The 17,681-nt window shown below is 44.1% G+C and overlaps 2 protein-coding genes across 4 annotated transcripts in view; one reads left to right on the top strand and one right to left on the bottom strand.

Annotated features, from left to right (window-relative positions):
• Positions 1–11,103, bottom strand: part of KIAA1143 (KIAA1143 ortholog) — a 31,074-nt gene extending 19,971 nt beyond the window's left edge. The window contains exon 1 of the mRNA XM_084858099.1: positions 10,903–11,103. Within this exon, the coding sequence (XP_084714225.1) occupies positions 10,903–11,010 (108 nt within the window). The 5' untranslated portion in view covers positions 11,011–11,103. The remainder of the gene's footprint in view (positions 1–10,902) is intronic.
• Positions 10,972–17,681, top strand: part of KIF15 (kinesin family member 15) — a 47,329-nt gene continuing 40,619 nt past the window's right edge. For 2 of the 3 annotated variants that reach the window (XR_014792298.1, XM_084858098.1), the window contains exons 1-3: positions 11,209–11,323; positions 16,163–16,196; positions 16,655–16,838. Coding sequence is in view for 2 of the 3 variants with exons in the window: in XM_084858098.1 (XP_084714224.1) it covers positions 11,305–11,323; positions 16,163–16,196; positions 16,655–16,838 (237 nt within the window). In the remaining variant the exon portion in view is untranslated. Of the gene's footprint in view, positions 11,324–16,162; positions 16,197–16,654; positions 16,839–17,681 lie in introns of all 3 variants that reach the window. The other variant, XM_084858097.1, reaches the window with a different exon arrangement.

The raw sequence follows: 17,681 nt of genomic DNA on the forward strand, positions 1-17,681 counted from the left end.
TGGGGATACATGATATGTGGCGAGGGAGGGGGGCCAGGGTCATGCCTGCTGACCCAATGCCGGACTTCCACATGTTCATCCAAACCTCTGCACAGTGATTAAACACCTAGAAACTGTACCTGCATAAGCTCCTGACCACAATCTGTATCCTACATAAATGCCAGTGAAGATTATGAGGAGGAAGCCAGTGTGTATGTACCTTGTTCATGAGTAGGTGCTGCACATTAAGGGCAGAACCAGTGGGCACAAGCAGTGGGCACTAATCCCCCTCCACATGATAATCGCAGCTAAACAGGCTAATATCAATGGTGAATGAGAGGGATGAGAAAATGTAGACTACAACATACTTTCTGCACAGCCCACAGGATATTATTAAACTCCTGCTAAATACAGTTTCCATTTACAAAAACAACAACACACAAAAAAAAACTTCTTAACCTCATGGCTGTGAAAAGACATTTGAAAAATGTCACAAGTCACAGAATAAGTAACAGGAGACAAGTAAACTGAAATTCATTTAAAAAACCAAAACCTCATGGTTTTTATAGCCATAAACCAATATTTCTTTCCCTAAGACAGGAATCTTGTATTTTTCAATCAAGAATCAATAACTGCTATGTATAATTGTGGTCCCTATGTTCACAAATGCAAGTTACATTAATCACATAATTGGTTAATTAGTTGCAGTTAGAGATGTCGAGGCCTGGAAAAAAAAAACAGAAAAATTTGGGGAAAAGTTTTTCCCCAGTTTTTTCCAGGGACCGTTCTTGATTTTTCCCCCCCAAAAAACTGGAAAAATTGAAAAGCTTTGGATTATGATTTTTTTTCTTTTATAATTTAAGGTGTTTATTGCTACCAACCTTTATTTCCTCCCAAATAATTTCTAAAAATGATATAGTAAGAATTTTATTTATTTATTTCATTTCTATGCTGCCCAATAGCTGAAGCCTTTTATAGAAAGGCTAGAGAAGCAAAATGTCTGGAAATAATGAAGCTGTGGGGAAAAATATTTTTAATCCTCTCTGCAAGATTTTCAGCATAGTTATTTCTTCCATTTCTTGTTAAAATTATTGAACCAATGTATCTTTTACTGACAGACATTTTGCAATGCTCCAGGTCATGCTCAATTTCTGACCACATGAATAGAGTCACAGACTTGGGGTTCCCCCAAATCTGCTGATACCACTCTTTTGTGCATGGGTGGCGCCATTTCGGCGACCCTGCCTGTCTATCCTGCCTTTCTTCTAACATGCAGTATTGCATCAGGTGCTTAGATGGTCTTCCATCCAAGCACTGACTGACTAGATCCAGACCTGGTTAGCAAGATTGCTTCGTGATGTGCCTTTAGACCATATCCTGAAAGAGTAATTGGCTTATACCTGGGGTCTTCAATGTGGAGCCCATAGGCACCAATGTGCCCACGGACACCTCTCTTGGTGCCTGTCAGGCTCCTTGCCCCTCCTGAATTTTATTCTATTTTAAAAGATTTTTTAAAATTAAAAAATTAACTGAGAGGCTGGCATGCTCCAAAGCAAAGTGTCAGCCTCTAGCACCATCTTTATTTCCAAGAGTGCTTCTGGGCCCCACGTCTCTGAGCCTCAACAGTTTGCCTTCTGTAAAATGAGTGTTGGAGAAAAAAAACTGGGTTCAAACAAGTGGTTTTGTATTTTGGAGCTCAGACCCAACCTCTGCCTTGTGCTTCGGTTTTTGGGCAAGTTACTCTTCTTTTAGCCTCACCAGTTTGCCTTCTGGAAAAGAGATGTTTTCTGTGACCAGCCATGCCCACCATGGCAGCCATTTGTGAATGGGCAAGCTCCTCCATTGCAGCCATTTTGTGAGAGTGCCCATAACTCTCTTGACATTCCAAATGTGCCACTGACCCAAAAAAGTTGGCAACCCCGGCCTATAAAGCGGGCCTGGGGATTAACTTTTTATACTAAAAGGAGTCTTATCTTACTATGCTCTTTAAGTGAGTTAAGCTCCTTTTCCCCAGCCAAAGTCCAGTACTGGAAAGGAGCTGGAATTAGTGGGGACAGGACACTTAAAGCAACATCGCACAGAAAGGTAAGTCTGAAGATGGGGGCAGGTTTTCTCCTCCTCCCCACATGCTCCTCTTAGTACAGAAAGTTAAGCCTTACCCCACTTTATAGCCAAATGGGCGAACTTGTCTACAGGCCCACATCCATTTGGTCCTAACATGAGAGAGACGTAACAAAATGCAATGCCTCTGATGCAGCAAGCCAATTTACATGCATGGTGGGAGCTGGCATGAGCAGCAAGGATTTTACATATTTGTTTTGGTCACTCATGCAAGTGACATTCAAAGCCCAAAGACAGCTGGCAGTGCAGTACACAAGGGCTGCCATCTCAAGAGATGCGAAGAGCCTGGTTATGTGCCTTTCTCTGGATTCAAGCCCAATTATTCAAATGGGAGGATTTTAGGTTGTACATTAGGGGATGCTTCCCAACGATAACGGCAGTATCTATTGAAACAGAGGTGGCCAGGGATTATGGACTTGAGTCCACTGCAGGAGCTAGCAGTGTAATTTCTTCTACCATGCATGCTAGCTTGGTATCATTGGTCAAATCAGCCATTAATGCTGCAAAGTGTTAGGTAAGGAATGACATTAAGTCAGTTTAGCTCACGCTCCCTCTGCTGTTTGTTTCGGCAAAAGTAGCACACAGATCACTAAGTCCTTTCTTTTCCCAAATTCCATAGCTCCCTCCACCTTTCTTTCTCCTCAGGCTTCTCCCTTCAGTCCCACCCTATTTATCCTTCCCTCAAGTTCCCTGTTTCTTAAAGCACACCACCCCTTTCTTTCCTCTTCCCCTTCAGCAATCTTGCCTTTGCTGTTCTTTTGCTCCCCTCCTATTTAGCATCCCACCCGCTAGCCTCTCTGCATATTCAGCACTCCATTTGTTCTACAAACAATTCATAACTCCTCTGGTTCCTAAATCAAGTGTGATCAGGATTTACTTGCTAGTGAGTGCTATTTTTCAATTTTCATTTCACTCAGCAAAGCCCTAGTGGTCTCATCATTTCTCCATTTAGGGCCAATTCACACAACCAAACTGCTATTTTGTCAACATTGTTTGAATGGATCAGTGCAGAGTTCAGCAGATGGTGAAGTATTTGTGTGATTCCTTTAAGAACATACACAGCTCACAACTTAAACAACTATGGATGATTCCAGACAGGGATTTTTATCAATCGTCCTGCCACATTCACAGAATTTTACAGGAGGTCCAGACAACATTTTCAACTTGTCTTCCTCCCATGTCTTCCCACCACTTCCACTTTTTTCCTTTCCATAAAAATTAAATTAAGAAGGAAAAGATGGAACAGCTGCACAATGTCTTTTGTTTACTAGTACTAGGAGTCCTCTGGCTGGAAGCACCTTGTATGTACTGGGGCACACCATGCAGCTTTGCACTTTCTCAATCTACATTTCCAACACATCAATTTGACTGCAAAAATTGACTCGCTTAACACGTGAAGCACTAGAACTGTGCCACCAAGAAATGGGTATTTTACTATCCCCATTATTATTATTGTTGTTGTTGTTGCATTTATATCCCGCCTTTTTTCCTCTTGCAAGGAACCCAAGGCGGCTTACATTATCCTCCTCTTCTCCATTTTATCCTCACAACAACAACCCTGTGAGGTAGGTTGGGCTGAGAGTGTGTGACTGGCCCAAAGTCACCCAGTGAGCTTCCATGGCTGAGTGGGGACTAGAACCCGGATCTCCCAGCTCCCAGTCCAACACTCTTGCCACTACACCACACTGGCTCCCCATGCATTTCTTGCATATATTGAAGGTTCTTTTCCCCACAAAGAAAATGAAAACATACAAAGATTAGAAGGTTTGGCATCTCATTAATTCATAGGAAGCTGCCTCAATTGACTGGGTTCACACAACACACTAACCCACACTCAGTGGTTGAGTGTGGGTTGTTCGCTGAACCATGGATTAGCATGTTGTCCGAATCCAGGATATTTTCTGCAGGGTGGCTTGTTAACCATGCAGTGTGGCTTATTTTTCTCAAACAAGCCACCTTGAGAACCCATGGTTTGTTGTTGGGTTGTTTAGGGTGGTTAACACCTAAACTGAATGTGGGTGAGCATGTTGTGAGAACAGCCCCACTAAGTCAGACCATTGACTGGCAGCAACTTTCAAGAGTTTCAGGCAGGATTCTTTCCAGCCCTACCTGGAGATGTTGGGGATTGAATCTGGGACCTTCAGCATGGAAATCATGCGCTCCACCACGGAGCTCTGTCCACTCCCTAGTCAGGAGGCTCCCCAAGACAGGTAAGAGAATATTGTGAATTTACAAAGAAGAAAGGTCCCTTAGTCACGGTGGGTGTTACCCAGGAGAAAATGTTTTCCAAAGAGATACTATAACCCAAATGGAAAATCCAGGTAAGGCATTTCATCAAATTATCAGAACCCATACATTACCTGCCAAAGGGTTATCAGGAATAATTGTAACAGATTCTGGGAAACAAGGAAGCAGCAGCAGAGTCAGTCTGTATGCTACATTTACCCCCAGGCCAGGAATGAGCTGTGACAAACAGCAGACACATAGCATCCAAAGAGATCACTCCCCTTACCATTAGGAAAAAGAACAGAGGTTGGCACAAGAGGTGTTTCCAAGCAGGAACAATAAAAGTGTCATTTATCCACACTTCCAATATTCTGGCCAACAGAAGAATTGCTATGTATTAGTGACTATGTGTACATAACCAGAGAATAGTACTCATTCTGGATTAGTTAAGGCAGGGTTCGTGTGATTTTAAGGCACATACTCAAGACAAGGCAGGGTAACCAATACATAGTAAACTAACAGTATCAACTAGCAACATACATTCAGAACAGTTAAAATCTGAATTTCCCACCATTTCAGGGCAGATACATAAGCAAAACAAAGACTCAATCAAATACATAATCACAGATCTAGGGAGCAGCAGTTACTCCAGTTTAATCAATGCAGAGTGGTAATGTATGCGAACTTCAGTATATGCTCAAGGTATCTCTGCTTCCATTCACATTTTGAATGGCTGGGTCAAGATGCTTGTCTCCCCCCCACACACACACCCATCTCCTGTGTCTTAAATTAGCTGCATGACAGGCAAAAAATCAAGGAGTGAATATTTTTGAAGCATGAAGACAGTAATGGGGAGAGCTGCACCTCTTGAACTTCTCCACCACTGAATTATAACAGAAGGGAAATACCTCTATTAGGACCAATTAAAAGGTCACAAAGAAGCAAGCAAACTTTTGTGTTCATCAAAACTCTTCAACAGGCTGTTAAGCACAAAAATGAAGTAATGAGGATGGAGGAGTGAAAAAAGAGAAAATGATGTTGGATCTGGGTAAAAGATGCATCTATCGAAATTAAAATGGATCCTCTTACATTCATATGATTTTTACGTGGGATCTCCCTCACATTACATCTGTCCGTGATCACATCTGTCTTCAAATCCTAGATCACATCTGTCTTCACAAACTGAACTGCAAAATTAATAGATCCCATGCTTCACAGTGCGACCATGATGAAAAAAGACGGATCCATAGTACAGATCCTCATGATTTATATATGGAATCCCTCCAAAACCACTATCAAATCATAAGATACCTCCATGACCACAGACAGTTCTGAAAAAATAATGAATATGGCACTTCACAGTGTTACTGTGGCACAAAATCATGGATTCAACTGATGGATTTCTGTGAATCTGCATTTTTTCTACAGTTTCCCACCCCTACTACCATCAAATCAGAGATCACATTCTCAACCTTATTAAGAAACTGAAAGTAAATAAATCACCAGGCCCTGATGGTATCCATCCTAGAGTTCTTAAAGAACTCAAATATAAAATTGCTGATCTTCTAACCAAAATATACAACATGTTCCTAAGATCAGGCTCTGTACAAGAGGGCTGGAAAATGGCCAATGTAATTGCAATGCTAATTTTTAAAAAGGGATTGGGGGCATCCAGGAGATTACAAGCCAGTTAGCTCAATGTCTGTTCTGAGAAAATTGGTTGAAAGCATTATTAAAGATAAATTAGTAAGCACAAAGACAAGCCCTGCTGAAAAAGAATCAACATGCCTTCTGCAAAGGTAAGTTCTGTCTCACTAACCTTTTAGAGTTCTTTGAGAGTGTCAATAAACATGCAGACAGGGGTGATCTGGTAGACATTGTTACTTGGACTCCTAAAAGACTTTTGAAAAAGTCCCTCACTAAAGATTCCTGAGCAAACTTAGCAGTCATGGAATAAGAGGAGAGGTCCTCTTATGGATCTAACTGGTTTAAGAACAGAAAGCAGAGAGTAGGAATAAATGGTAAATTCTCCCAATGTAATGATGTAAATACTGGGGTCCTACTGGGACCAATGCTTTTCAACTTATTCACAAATGATCTCGAATTAGGGGTGAGCTGTGCAGTGGCCAGGTTTGCTGATGACACCAAATTATTTAGGGTGGTTAAAACATAATGGGATTGCAAGGAGCCCCAAACTGGGGGAACAGGCATCAAAATGGCAAATGCAGTTCAATGTAAACCACTGCAAAGTGAGTGATGCACACTGGGGGGGGGGAAATCCCAACTTCAAGTATCACCTGACAGGATCTGAGCTAGCAGTGACCGACCAAGAAAGAGTTCTGGGGGTTGTGTTGGACAGCTCGATGAAAATGTCAACCCAGTGTGTGGCTGCTGTGAAAAAGGCAAATTCCATGTCAGGCATAATTAGGAAAGGAATTGAGAATAAAACTGCCAACATTATACTGTCCTTATACAAATCTATGGTGCAACCACACTTGGAATACTGGGTACAGTTCTGGTAACTACACCTAAACAAAGATATTGTAGAGCTGGAAAAAGGTGAAGAAAAGGGCAACTAAAATGATCAAAGGGCTGGAGCAACTCCTCTATGAGGGAAGGTTACAACAGCTGGGATTGTTTGGCTTGGAGATGAGGAGAGTAAGGGGAGACATGACAGAGGTGTACAAAATTATGCATGGTGTGGAGAAAGTGGATACAGAGACATTTTTCTCCCTCTCTCATAATACTAGAACCTGGGGTCATCCCATGAAGCTGACTGGTGGGAGTTTCAGGACAGATAAGAGGACTTCTTCACACAGCGCATAGTTAACTATGGGGTTTGCTACCACACCCCTTCATGGATCACTGCCTTGTTGTGGCGAAGGGGCTTGCGTAACTCAGTGAAGCCATAAGCTATGCCGTGCAGGGCCACCCAAGACGGACAGGTCATGGCAGAGAGTTCTGACAAAATGTGGTCCACTGGAGAAGGAAATGGCAACCCACTCCAGTATTCTTGCCAAGAAAACCCCATGGAACGTATCACAAGGCTAAAAGATATGACGCCGGAAGATGAGCCCCTCAGGTCGGAAGGTGTCCAATATACTACTGGGGAAGAGCAGAGGGTATTTCCAAGTAGCACCAGAAAGAGTGAAGCGGCTGGGCCAAACCCGAAAGGACACTCAGCTGTGGATGTGTCTGGTGGTGAAAAGAAAATCCGATGCTGTAAAGAACAATATTGTTTAGGAACCTGGAATGTCAGATCAATGAATCAAGGTAAGCTGGAGGTGGTCAAACATGAGATGGCAAGATTGAACATCAACATCTTGGGAATCAGCGAACTAAAATGGACAGGCATGGGCGAATTTAATTCAGGTGACCATCAGATCTACTACTGTGGCCAAGAATCCCTTAAAAGAAATGGAGTAGCACTCATAGTCAACAAAAGGGTGGGAAAAGCAGTACTGGGGTACAATCTTAAAAATGATAGAATGATCTCAGTACGAATCCAAGGCAAATCATTCAACATCACAGTAATTCAAGTCTATGCCCCAACCACTGAGGCCGAAGAAGCTGAGGTTGATCGGTTCTATGAAGACCTACAACACCTTCTAGAACTAACACCAAAAAAAGATGTCCTCTTCATCATAGGGGATTGGAATGCTAAAGTAGGAAGTCAAGAAATCACCGGGATAACAGGCAGGCATGGCCTTGGTGTACAAAATGAAGCAGGACAAAAGCTAATAGAGTTTTGCCAAGAGAACATGCTGATCATAGCAAACACTCTTTTCCAACAGCACAAGAGGCGACTCTACACATGGACGTCACCAGATGGTCAATATCGAAATCAGATTGATTATGTCCTTTGCAGCCAAAGATGGAGAAGCTCCATACAGTCAGTAAAAACAAGACCTGGAGCTGACTGTGGCTCAGATCATGAGCTGCTTCTTGCAAAATTTCGGCTTAAATTGAAGAATGTCGGGAAAACCACTAAACCGTTCAGGTATGACCTAAATCATATCCCTGATGAATATACAGTGGAGGTGAGGAATAGATTTCAGGGATTAGACCTGATAGACAGAGTGCCTGAGGAACTATGGACGGAGGTCCGTAACATTGTTCAGGAGGCAGCAACTCAATCCATCCCAAAGAAAAAGAAATGCAAGAAAGCAAAGTGGCTGTCTGATGAGGCTTTACAAGTAGCTCACGAAAGAAGGGAAGCGAAAAGCAAGGGAGAAAGGGGAAGATATACCCAACTGAATGCAGAGTTCCAGAGAATAGCAAGGAGAGACAAGAAGGCCTTCTTAAATGAACAATGCAAAGAAATCGAGGAAAACAACAGAATGGGAAAGACTAGAGATCTCTTCAAGAAATTCGGAGATCTCAAGGGAACGTTTTTTGCAAAGACGGGCATGATAAAGGACAAAGAAGGCAGGGACCTAACAGAAGCAGATGAGATTAAGAAGAGGTGGCAAGTATATACAGAAGAACTATACAGGAAAGATCTGAATGTCCCTGATAGCCATGATAGTGCGGTCACTGAACTTGAGCCGGACATCCTCGAGAGTGAAGTCAAGTGGGCCTTAGGAAGCATTACTAACAACAAAGCTAGCGGAGATGACAGTATTCCAGCCGAGCTATTTCAAATCCTAAAAGATGATGCTGTTAAAGTGCTGCATTCAATATGTCAACAAATCTGGAACACTCAACAGTGGCCACAAGACTGGAAAAGGTCAGTTTACATTCCAATTCCAAAGAAGGGCAACGCCAAAGAGTGTTCAAACTACTGCACAATTGCGCTCATTTCACATGCCAGCAAGGTGATGCTCAAAATCCTACAAGCTAGGCTTCAGCAGTATGCGAACCGAGAACTACCGGAAGTACAAGCTGGGTTTAGAAGAGGCAGAGGAACTAGAGATCAAATCGCCAACATTCGCTGCATCATGGAGAAAGCAAGAGAATTCCAGAAAAACGTCTATTTCTGCTTCATTGACTACGCTAAAGCCTTTGATTGTGTGGATCACAACAAACTGTGGCAAATTCTGAAAGTGATGGGAGTACCAGACCACCTTACCTGTCTCCTGAGAAACCTGTACGAGGGTCAAGAAGCAACAGTAAGAACCAGACATGGAACAACCAAGTGGTTCAAAATTGGGAAAGGAGTACGACAAGGCTGCATATTGTCACCCTGCTTATTTAACTTATATGCAGAGTACATCATGAGAAATGCCGGGTTGGATGAATCAGAGGTCGGAATTAAGATTGCTGGGAGAATTATCAATAACCTCCGATATGCAGACGATACCACCCTAATGGCAGAAAGCAAAGAGGATCTCAAGAGCCTCTTGTTGAGGGTGAAAGAGGAGAGTGCAAAAGCTGGTTTGAAACTCAACATTAAAAAAACGAAGATCATGGCATCTGACCCCATCACTTCCTGGCATATAGAAGGGGAAGAAATGGAAGCAGTGACAGATTTTACTTTCTTGGGCTCCAAGATCACCGCAGACGGTGACTGTAACCATGAAATTAAAAGACGCTTGCTCCTTGGGAGGAAAGCTATGGCCAACCTAGACAGCACAGTAAGAAGCAGAGACATCACCTTGCCGACAAAGGTCCGTCTAATCAAAGCTATGGTTTTCCCAGTAGTAACGTATGGCTGTGAGAGCTGGACTATAAGGAAGGCTGAGCGCCAAAGAATTGATCCTTTCGAACTGTGGTGCTGGAGAAGACTCTTACGAGTCCCCTGGACTGCAAGGAGGTCAAATCAGTCCATCCTAAAGGAAATCAACCCTGAGTGCTCATTGGAAGGACAGATCATGAAGCTGAAGCTCCAATATTTTGGCCACCTAATGCGAAGAGAAAACTCCCTGGAAAAGACCCTGATGCTGGGAAAGACTGAAGGCAAAAGCAGAAGGGGACGGCAGAGGATGAGATGGCTAGATAGCATCACCGATGCAATGAATATGAACTTGAGCACGCTCCGGGAGAGAGCGCAGGACAGGAAGGCCTGGCGTGCTATGGTCCATGGGGTCACGAAGAGTCGGACACGACTGAACGACTGAACAACAACAACAATTGCTACCACAAGACATAGGGATAGCCATCAATTTGGATGGCTTTTAACGGGGGTTAGACAAATTCCTGGAGGAGGAGGTTATTTATGCTACTAGTCCTAACGGCTATATGCTACCTCCAGTATCAGAGGCAATATGCCTACGTACACCAGTTGCTGGGGAACACGGGCAGGAGGGTGCTTGTGGGTTTCTCGTGTGCGGCCGGTTCGCCGCTGTGTGAACAGAATGCTGGACTAGGGTCTTGCCCTCCACTACTGTTTTCGGATCTTTTTCTCTCAGGGCGCAAGACTGCTGCCTGCCCTTCCTGGCCAGCCACAGGCGTCCCGCCAAAATAAGCCCGCCTGCTCAGGCCTGAAGCGGACCCCGCGTCGGCACGCGTCACTCCGCTGTGGCAGGTGCTTGGGCGTCGCAGCCCCTTCGCCGCCTCTGCCCAGGAAGACCGAGCTAGAAGGGCGGGGCAAGCGGGGGCGACGAAGCGGGAAGGGCGGAAGTTTGACGTCGTTACCTTGGTGTCCACGGTAGGCCCCTCCCGGTAGCCGACTCGCTCCTTGAAGCGGCTCAGGAAGGCGGGCTCGGCCGGCCTCACGTACGAAACCTGGTTCCTTTTGCTCATGGCGGCGGCATAAGTCTCGAGCAGCGGGAGGCGAGCGTGAACGGACGGCCCGTCCCACCGGCGGCCCGTCCCACCGGCTGCCCGCCTCCTTCTGCCGCCGTCGCCCCCTCGTCACGTGATAGAGGCTAGCCCCCATGGCCGCTTCTTCGCCCTCCCCGTCGAGGGCCGGTCACACGCACGCTTCGCCGCCGCCGCTTCCTTAGCGCCAAATTCAAAGAGGGCGCCATTTTGCGCGGGGCCAGTCACCGACGGAGTTGGAGAAGAAAAAGAGGAGGAGACGGGGAGGGATAAAGAATGGCCCCCGGGACGAAGGGTAAGAGAAGCAGGGGAGGCAAAGGCAGCGGAGGCTGCGGCGAGGCTTGAAGGAGGCTCCGTCCTTAGCCGGGGTGTCGCTGCGCGCCCCATAGAGGCGCTCAAGCAGCCACGGAGACCGGCCGCCTGGGCCTCCTCCCCCGGAGGTTCTCCTTGAGGCAGCGATTGGAGGCTTGGATGGCAGCCCTGTCTTTAATTTTAAAAGCCGTTTGCCCGATTTCTTTTGCTAAGGCTGCGTAAGTAACACCCATCGAAGTCATTGCAAGTGCCCCGATAAACGTATTTAAGACTGGGCTGTAAACAGACATGCCGGGGTTCAAGACCCACTGAACTCGATGGGACTCAGGTTGGATCCACACGTGTAGTAGAATGCGTGGTAGAGTTCCGTGGTGACTGCGTGGATGGTGGGGGTGGAGGAAATGCATGTTTTGAATGCTGACTTACTTTAAAAGAAAAACTCCCCGTGAATAGGAAACATGCAAGCACTGTGCTCCCTCCTGGGCTAGACTCTTTCTTTGATTTTGTTCTCCACATGCTGGTAGCTTGTTTTCACCATAGAGGAGCATTAAAGAAAAACAGTCTCCTTTACTTGCAGTGTTGTGCATATGTGGATTCTGCCATTCTTTATAGCAGGGGTAGGAACCTGGTGCCCGCCAGATGTTTTGGACTATAACTCCCATCCAGCAAGGCAATGGTCAAGGATTCTGAGAGTCGTAGGGCATTTTGGGCTTGCCTATCCCTACTTTATAGTAAACAGCCTTATGACTGATTGGGGGTATTTCTGAAAGTTGAAAACGAATGGACTAATTAAAACTTATAGTGCTCCATCCAAAGAAGCCCCAGCTCCAAAATAATAACAATGACAGTAATGTACTATTATTGTGTTTTGTTGTTAATGTTTTTTAAAGCAAATATAATGTAGTACCGTGCATCAGTTATCCCATTATAAATCATTAAACATATGCCCCACCTCTTCATCATGCACAACAACATTCAGACAAAAGTAAACACTTCTTCTCTAAACTCATTCTGGTTGCTGGTGTCAGTTTCTTAGACTATTCACAGAAGGTGATGGGGAACTGTCAGAACTGCAGTTGCAGCTGAAGAGAAAAGAAACTGGACAGATCATTGTTGCTGTTTCTAAACCCTTTGGTTTCTTTTCTGGCCCACCCCTGAGTTAAACTATCCCTCAATATTTTTTTACATCTGTTGCATGTTTTTAAAACATCTAATGAAATGGACATCAAAGCCTTGTTGTTGTTGTTCAGTCGTGTCCGACTCTTCGTGACCCCATGGACCATAGCACGCCAGGACTTCCTGTCCTGCGCTCTCTCCCGGAGTGTGCTCAAGTTCATATTCATTGCATCGGTGATGCTATCTAGCCATCTCATCCTCTGCGGTCCCCTTCTCCTTTTGCCTTCAGTCTTTCCCAGCATCAGGGTCTTTTCCAGGGAGTTTTCTCTTCGCATTAGGTGGCCAAAATATTGGAGCTTCAGCTTCATGATCTGTCCTTCCAATGAGCACTCAGGGTTGATTTCCTTTAGGATTGACTGATTTGACCTCCTTGCAGTCCAGGGGACTCGTAAGAGTCTTCTCCAGCACCACAGTTCGAAAGCATCGATTCTTCGGCGCTCAGCCTTCCTTATAGTCCAGCTCTCACAGCCATACATTACTACTGGGAAAACCATAGCTTTGATTAGATGGACCTTTGTCAGCAAGGTGATATCTCTGCTTCTTACTATGCTGTCTAGGTTTGCCGTAGCTTTCCTCCCAAGGAGCAAGCGTCTTTTAATTTCATGGCTACAGTCACTGTCTGCAGTGATCTTGGAGCCCAAGAAAGTAAAATCTGTCACTGCTTCCATTTCTTCCCCTTCTATATGCCAGGAAGTGATGGGGTCAGATGGCATGATCTTAGCTTTTTTAATGTTGAGTTTCAAACCAGCTTTTGCACTCTCCTCTTTCACCCTCAACAAGAGTCTCTTTAGATCCTCTTTGCTTTCTGCCATTAGGGTGGTATCGTCTGCATATCGGAGGTTGTTGATAATTCTCCCAGCAATCTTAATTCTGACCTCTGATTTATCCAACCCGGCGTTTCTCATGATGTACTCTGCATATAAGTTAAATAAGCAGGGTGACAATATACAGCCTTGTCGTACTCCTTTCCCAATTTTGAACCAATCAGTTGTTCCATGTCTGGTTCTTACTGTTGCTTCTTGACCCTCGTACAGGTTTCTCAGGAGACAGGTAAGGTGGTCTGGTACTCCCATCACTTTTAAGAATTTGCCACAGTTTGTTGTGATCCACACAATCAAAGGCTTTAGCGTAGTCAATGAAGCAGAAATAGACATTTTCCTGGAATTCTCTTGCTTTCTCCGTGATGCAGCGAATGTTGGCAATTCGATCTCTAGTTCCTCTGCCTCTTCAAAACCCCGCTTGTACTTCCGGTAGTTCACGGTTCACATACTGCTGAAGCCTAGCTTGTAGGATTTTGAGCATCACCTTGCTGGCATGTGAAATGAGCAGAATTGTGCGGTAGTTTGAACACTCTTTGGCGTTGCCCTTCTTTGGAATTGGAATGTAAACTGACCTTTTCCAGTCTTGTGGCCACTGCTGAGTGTTCCAGATTTGTTGACATATTGAATGCAGCACTTTAACAGCATCATCTTTTAGGATTTTAAATAGCTCAGCTGGAATACTGTCATCTCCGCTAGCTTTGTTGTTAGTAATGCTTCCTAAGGCCCACTTGACTTCACTCTCGAGGATGTCCGGCTCAAGTTCAGTGACCACACTATCATGGCTATCTGGGACATTCAGATCTTTCCTGTATAGTTCTTCTGTGTATTCTTTCCACCTCTTCTTCATCTCATCTGCTTCTGTTAGGTCCCTGCCTTCTTTGTCCTTTATCATGCCCATCTTTGCACAAAACGTTCCCTTGAGATCTCCAATTTTCTTGAAGAGATCTCTAGTCTTTCCCATTCTGTTGTTTTCCTCGATTTCTTTGCATTGTTCATTTAAGAAGGCCTTCTTGTCTCTCCTTGCTATTCTCTGGAACTCTGCATTCAGTTGGATATATCTTCCCCTTTCTCCCTTGCTTTTCGCTTCCCTTCTTTCCTCAGCTACTTGTAAAGCCTCCTCAGACAGCCACTTTGCTTTCTTGCATTTCTTTTTCTTTGGGATGGATTGAGTTGCTGCCTCCTGAACAATGTTACGGACCTCCGTCCATAGTTCCTCAGGCACTCTGTCTATCAGGTCTAATCCCTGAAATCTATTCCTCACCTCCACTGTATATTCATCAGGGATATGATTTAGGTCATACCTGAATGGTTTAGTGGTTTTCCCGACGTTCTTCAATTTAAGCCGAAATTTTGCAAGAAGCAGCTCATGATCTGAGCCACAGTCAGCTCCAGGTCTTGTTTTTACTGCCTGTATAGAGCTTCTCCATCTTTGGCTGCAAAGGACATAATCAATCTGATTTCGATATTGACCATTTGGTGATGTCCATGTGTAGAGTCGTCTCTTGTGCTGTTGGAAAAGAGTGTCTGCTATGATCAGCGTGTTCTCTTGGCAAAACTCTATTAGCTTTTGTCCTGCTTCATTTTGTACACCAAGGCCATGCTTGCCAGTTATCCCAGTGATTTCTTGACTTCCTGCTTTAGCATTCCAATCCCCTATGATGAAGAGGACATCTTTTTTTGGTGTTAGTTCTAGAAGGTGTTGTAGGTCTTCATAGAACCGATCAACCTCAGCTTCTTCGGCCTCAGTGGTTGGGGCATAGACTTGAATTACTGTGACGTTGAATGGTTTGCCTTGGATTCGTGCTGTCTGAGATCATTCTATCATTTTTGAGATTGTACCCCAGGACTGCTTTTCCCACCCTTTTGTTGACTATGAGTGCTACTCCATTTCTTCTAAGGGATTCTTGGCCACAGTAGTAGATCTGATGGTCACCTGAATTAAATTCGCCCATGCCTGTCCATTTGAGTTCGCTGATTCCCAAGATGTCGATGTTCAATCTTGCCATCTCATGTTTGACCACCTCCAGCTTACCTTGATTCATTGATCTGACATTCCAGGTTCCTAAACAATATTGTTCTTTACAGCATTGGATTTTCTTTTCACCACCAGACACATCTACAGCTGAGTGTCCTTTCAGCTTTGGCCCAGCCGCTTCACTCTTTCTGGCGCTACTTGGAAATACCCTCTGCTCTTCCCCAGTAGTATATTGGACACCTTCCGACCTGAGGGGCTCATCTTCCGGCGTCATATCTTTTAGCCTTGTGATACGTTCCATGGGGTTTTCTTGGCAAGAATACTGGAGTGGGTTGCCATTTCCTTCTCCAGTGGACCACATTTTGTCAGAACTCTCCGCCATGACCTGTCCGTCTTGGGTGGCCCTGCACGGCATAGCTTATAGCTTCATTGAGTTACGCAAGCCCCTTCGCCACAACAAGGCAGTGATCCATGAATCAAAGCCTATGCCATAATAAATCCATTAGTCCTTAATGTGCCACAGGCCTATTGTTTTTCTGCTAAAGACTAACATGGCCACCTCTGTTGAAGTTGTATATTTTTTTAGTAATCTCTAAATAGTGCAATCTTATGTATGTCTATTCAGAAGCAAGTATAGGATTCCAACCTAAATCAGGGATAGACAACCCAAGGAATGGCTGCACATTGTATTTGACAGGTCTACTTTCCAGGATTCCCAGAATATGGACACTAGACTTTGCTAGGCCAAGTAGTTCAGTGTGTATGTAACATCACAGGCCAGCATCTGCTTTAGGTGGTAATATTTTCTTGTCCCTATTATGTGCATTTTCTCACTTTTGTTTTTTTCTAGGTGAGTCACGTGACATGACATTAGTATCGTCTAGGTAAGAATCTATTCATTCTTGTGTGTAAATGCTAGTGACTTCATTGCTAGATCAGATATTTACAGCATGATCCTAGCTGCCTTCAGTGCTATTTTTCTTGGTAGAAAGACAAGGCACAAATCAAATAAATAAATAAATAAATCCAGTTATTCAGAAGTAAGTATGCTGGAAATACGCAAGACTGCTTGTCAACTTACAACAAAGCCAGACAATTCTATCCTGCTATGGTAGAAGTTACTGCTTGGCTATAACAGATTCATAAAATTGAATGTCTGTTAGCGTATCATTTTGAGTATATGTTTAAAGGATATCAAAACAATTACATTTAGAGGAGAAAAGTATTTATTTAGTGGTGACTGGATACTAAATTGTGGTAGCTTGACAAAAGTAAAACCATTTTACAAACATGTGGTATGTGTTCTACCAGTATATTCATGTAGATGTTGCTTTTTTTTAAGCACTGAAGGTGATGCTATCAAAGTTTATGTGAGGGTGCGTCCTCCTTCAGAAGGAACTGTGCTTGCTGATGGGGATCATGGCTTGTGTTTATCTGTTCTTTCCTCAAACACAATCCGTCTGCATTCAAAGCCTGAACCTAAGATCTTCACCTTTGATGATGTGGCAGATGTGGAGACAACCCAGGTAATTTATCAGAGTTGCCAATATGGAAATCCTGCTTTTAGATCTTAAACTCACGTTCTTTATTTGTATTAGGAAATGGTTCACATTCAGCCATCTACATTTGCTTGGAATTCTTCAAATGGAAGTGCAGGGAGAGATGTTCCTGTTTAAGGACTCATATGGCATGGCCTTATAATATTGTGGCTAATCTATCTTTTAGAATCAGATAGGAAGAGAGAAGGAGAGTGACAGGAAATCTGAACTTTATTGGGTTTTATGACGGCAAAAGCAACCACACAATCTGTGTGTGCTGTCTCAGCCCCACTCAGTTGTACAACTGTGTGTCCCCTTCCCCCCCATTGTAACTTATGAGGCTTATTCCTTTCTGGAGGCAGGGTGCAATCCCCCACCCCATCTTGCAGTATATGTAAAATGTTGCTGAGAACCCTAGTAAAATTAAAAAGGAGATGTAATGCAACCAATTTCTGGATGCTAATTGTCACTAAACCCACCTATTCCTGAAAACCATCATAGAAAAAAATAATCCTAAAGACTCAGCATCATCCAGGGATATTTGGGGTAGCCATTTCTCCTATTCCTTCTAGGGACAGTTGGATCCAGCTGAAAACATGCTGGATTGCTGCTATCCAGTGCAGATGTCTTCTGGACAGTCTCCTTCAAGGGAAAAGGGCAGGGACCTTCTTCTAGAATGAAGCATTATTATTATTAATTACATTTCTATACTGCCCCATAGCTGAAGTTCTCTGGGCAGTTCATCCTTCCCTTCCCTGGAGGCACCGCTCAGTTCTTACAAGCCCTTCCTAGTAGTTGTTTAATGTGACAAACAGAATGCGAATATATAAA

The sequence above is a fragment of the Heloderma suspectum genome, chromosome 5 (genome assembly GCF_057233095.1).
Source record: "Heloderma suspectum isolate Gila_16-S chromosome 5, 16-S_ref, whole genome shotgun sequence".
NCBI lineage: Eukaryota > Metazoa > Chordata > Lepidosauria > Squamata > Helodermatidae > Heloderma > Heloderma suspectum.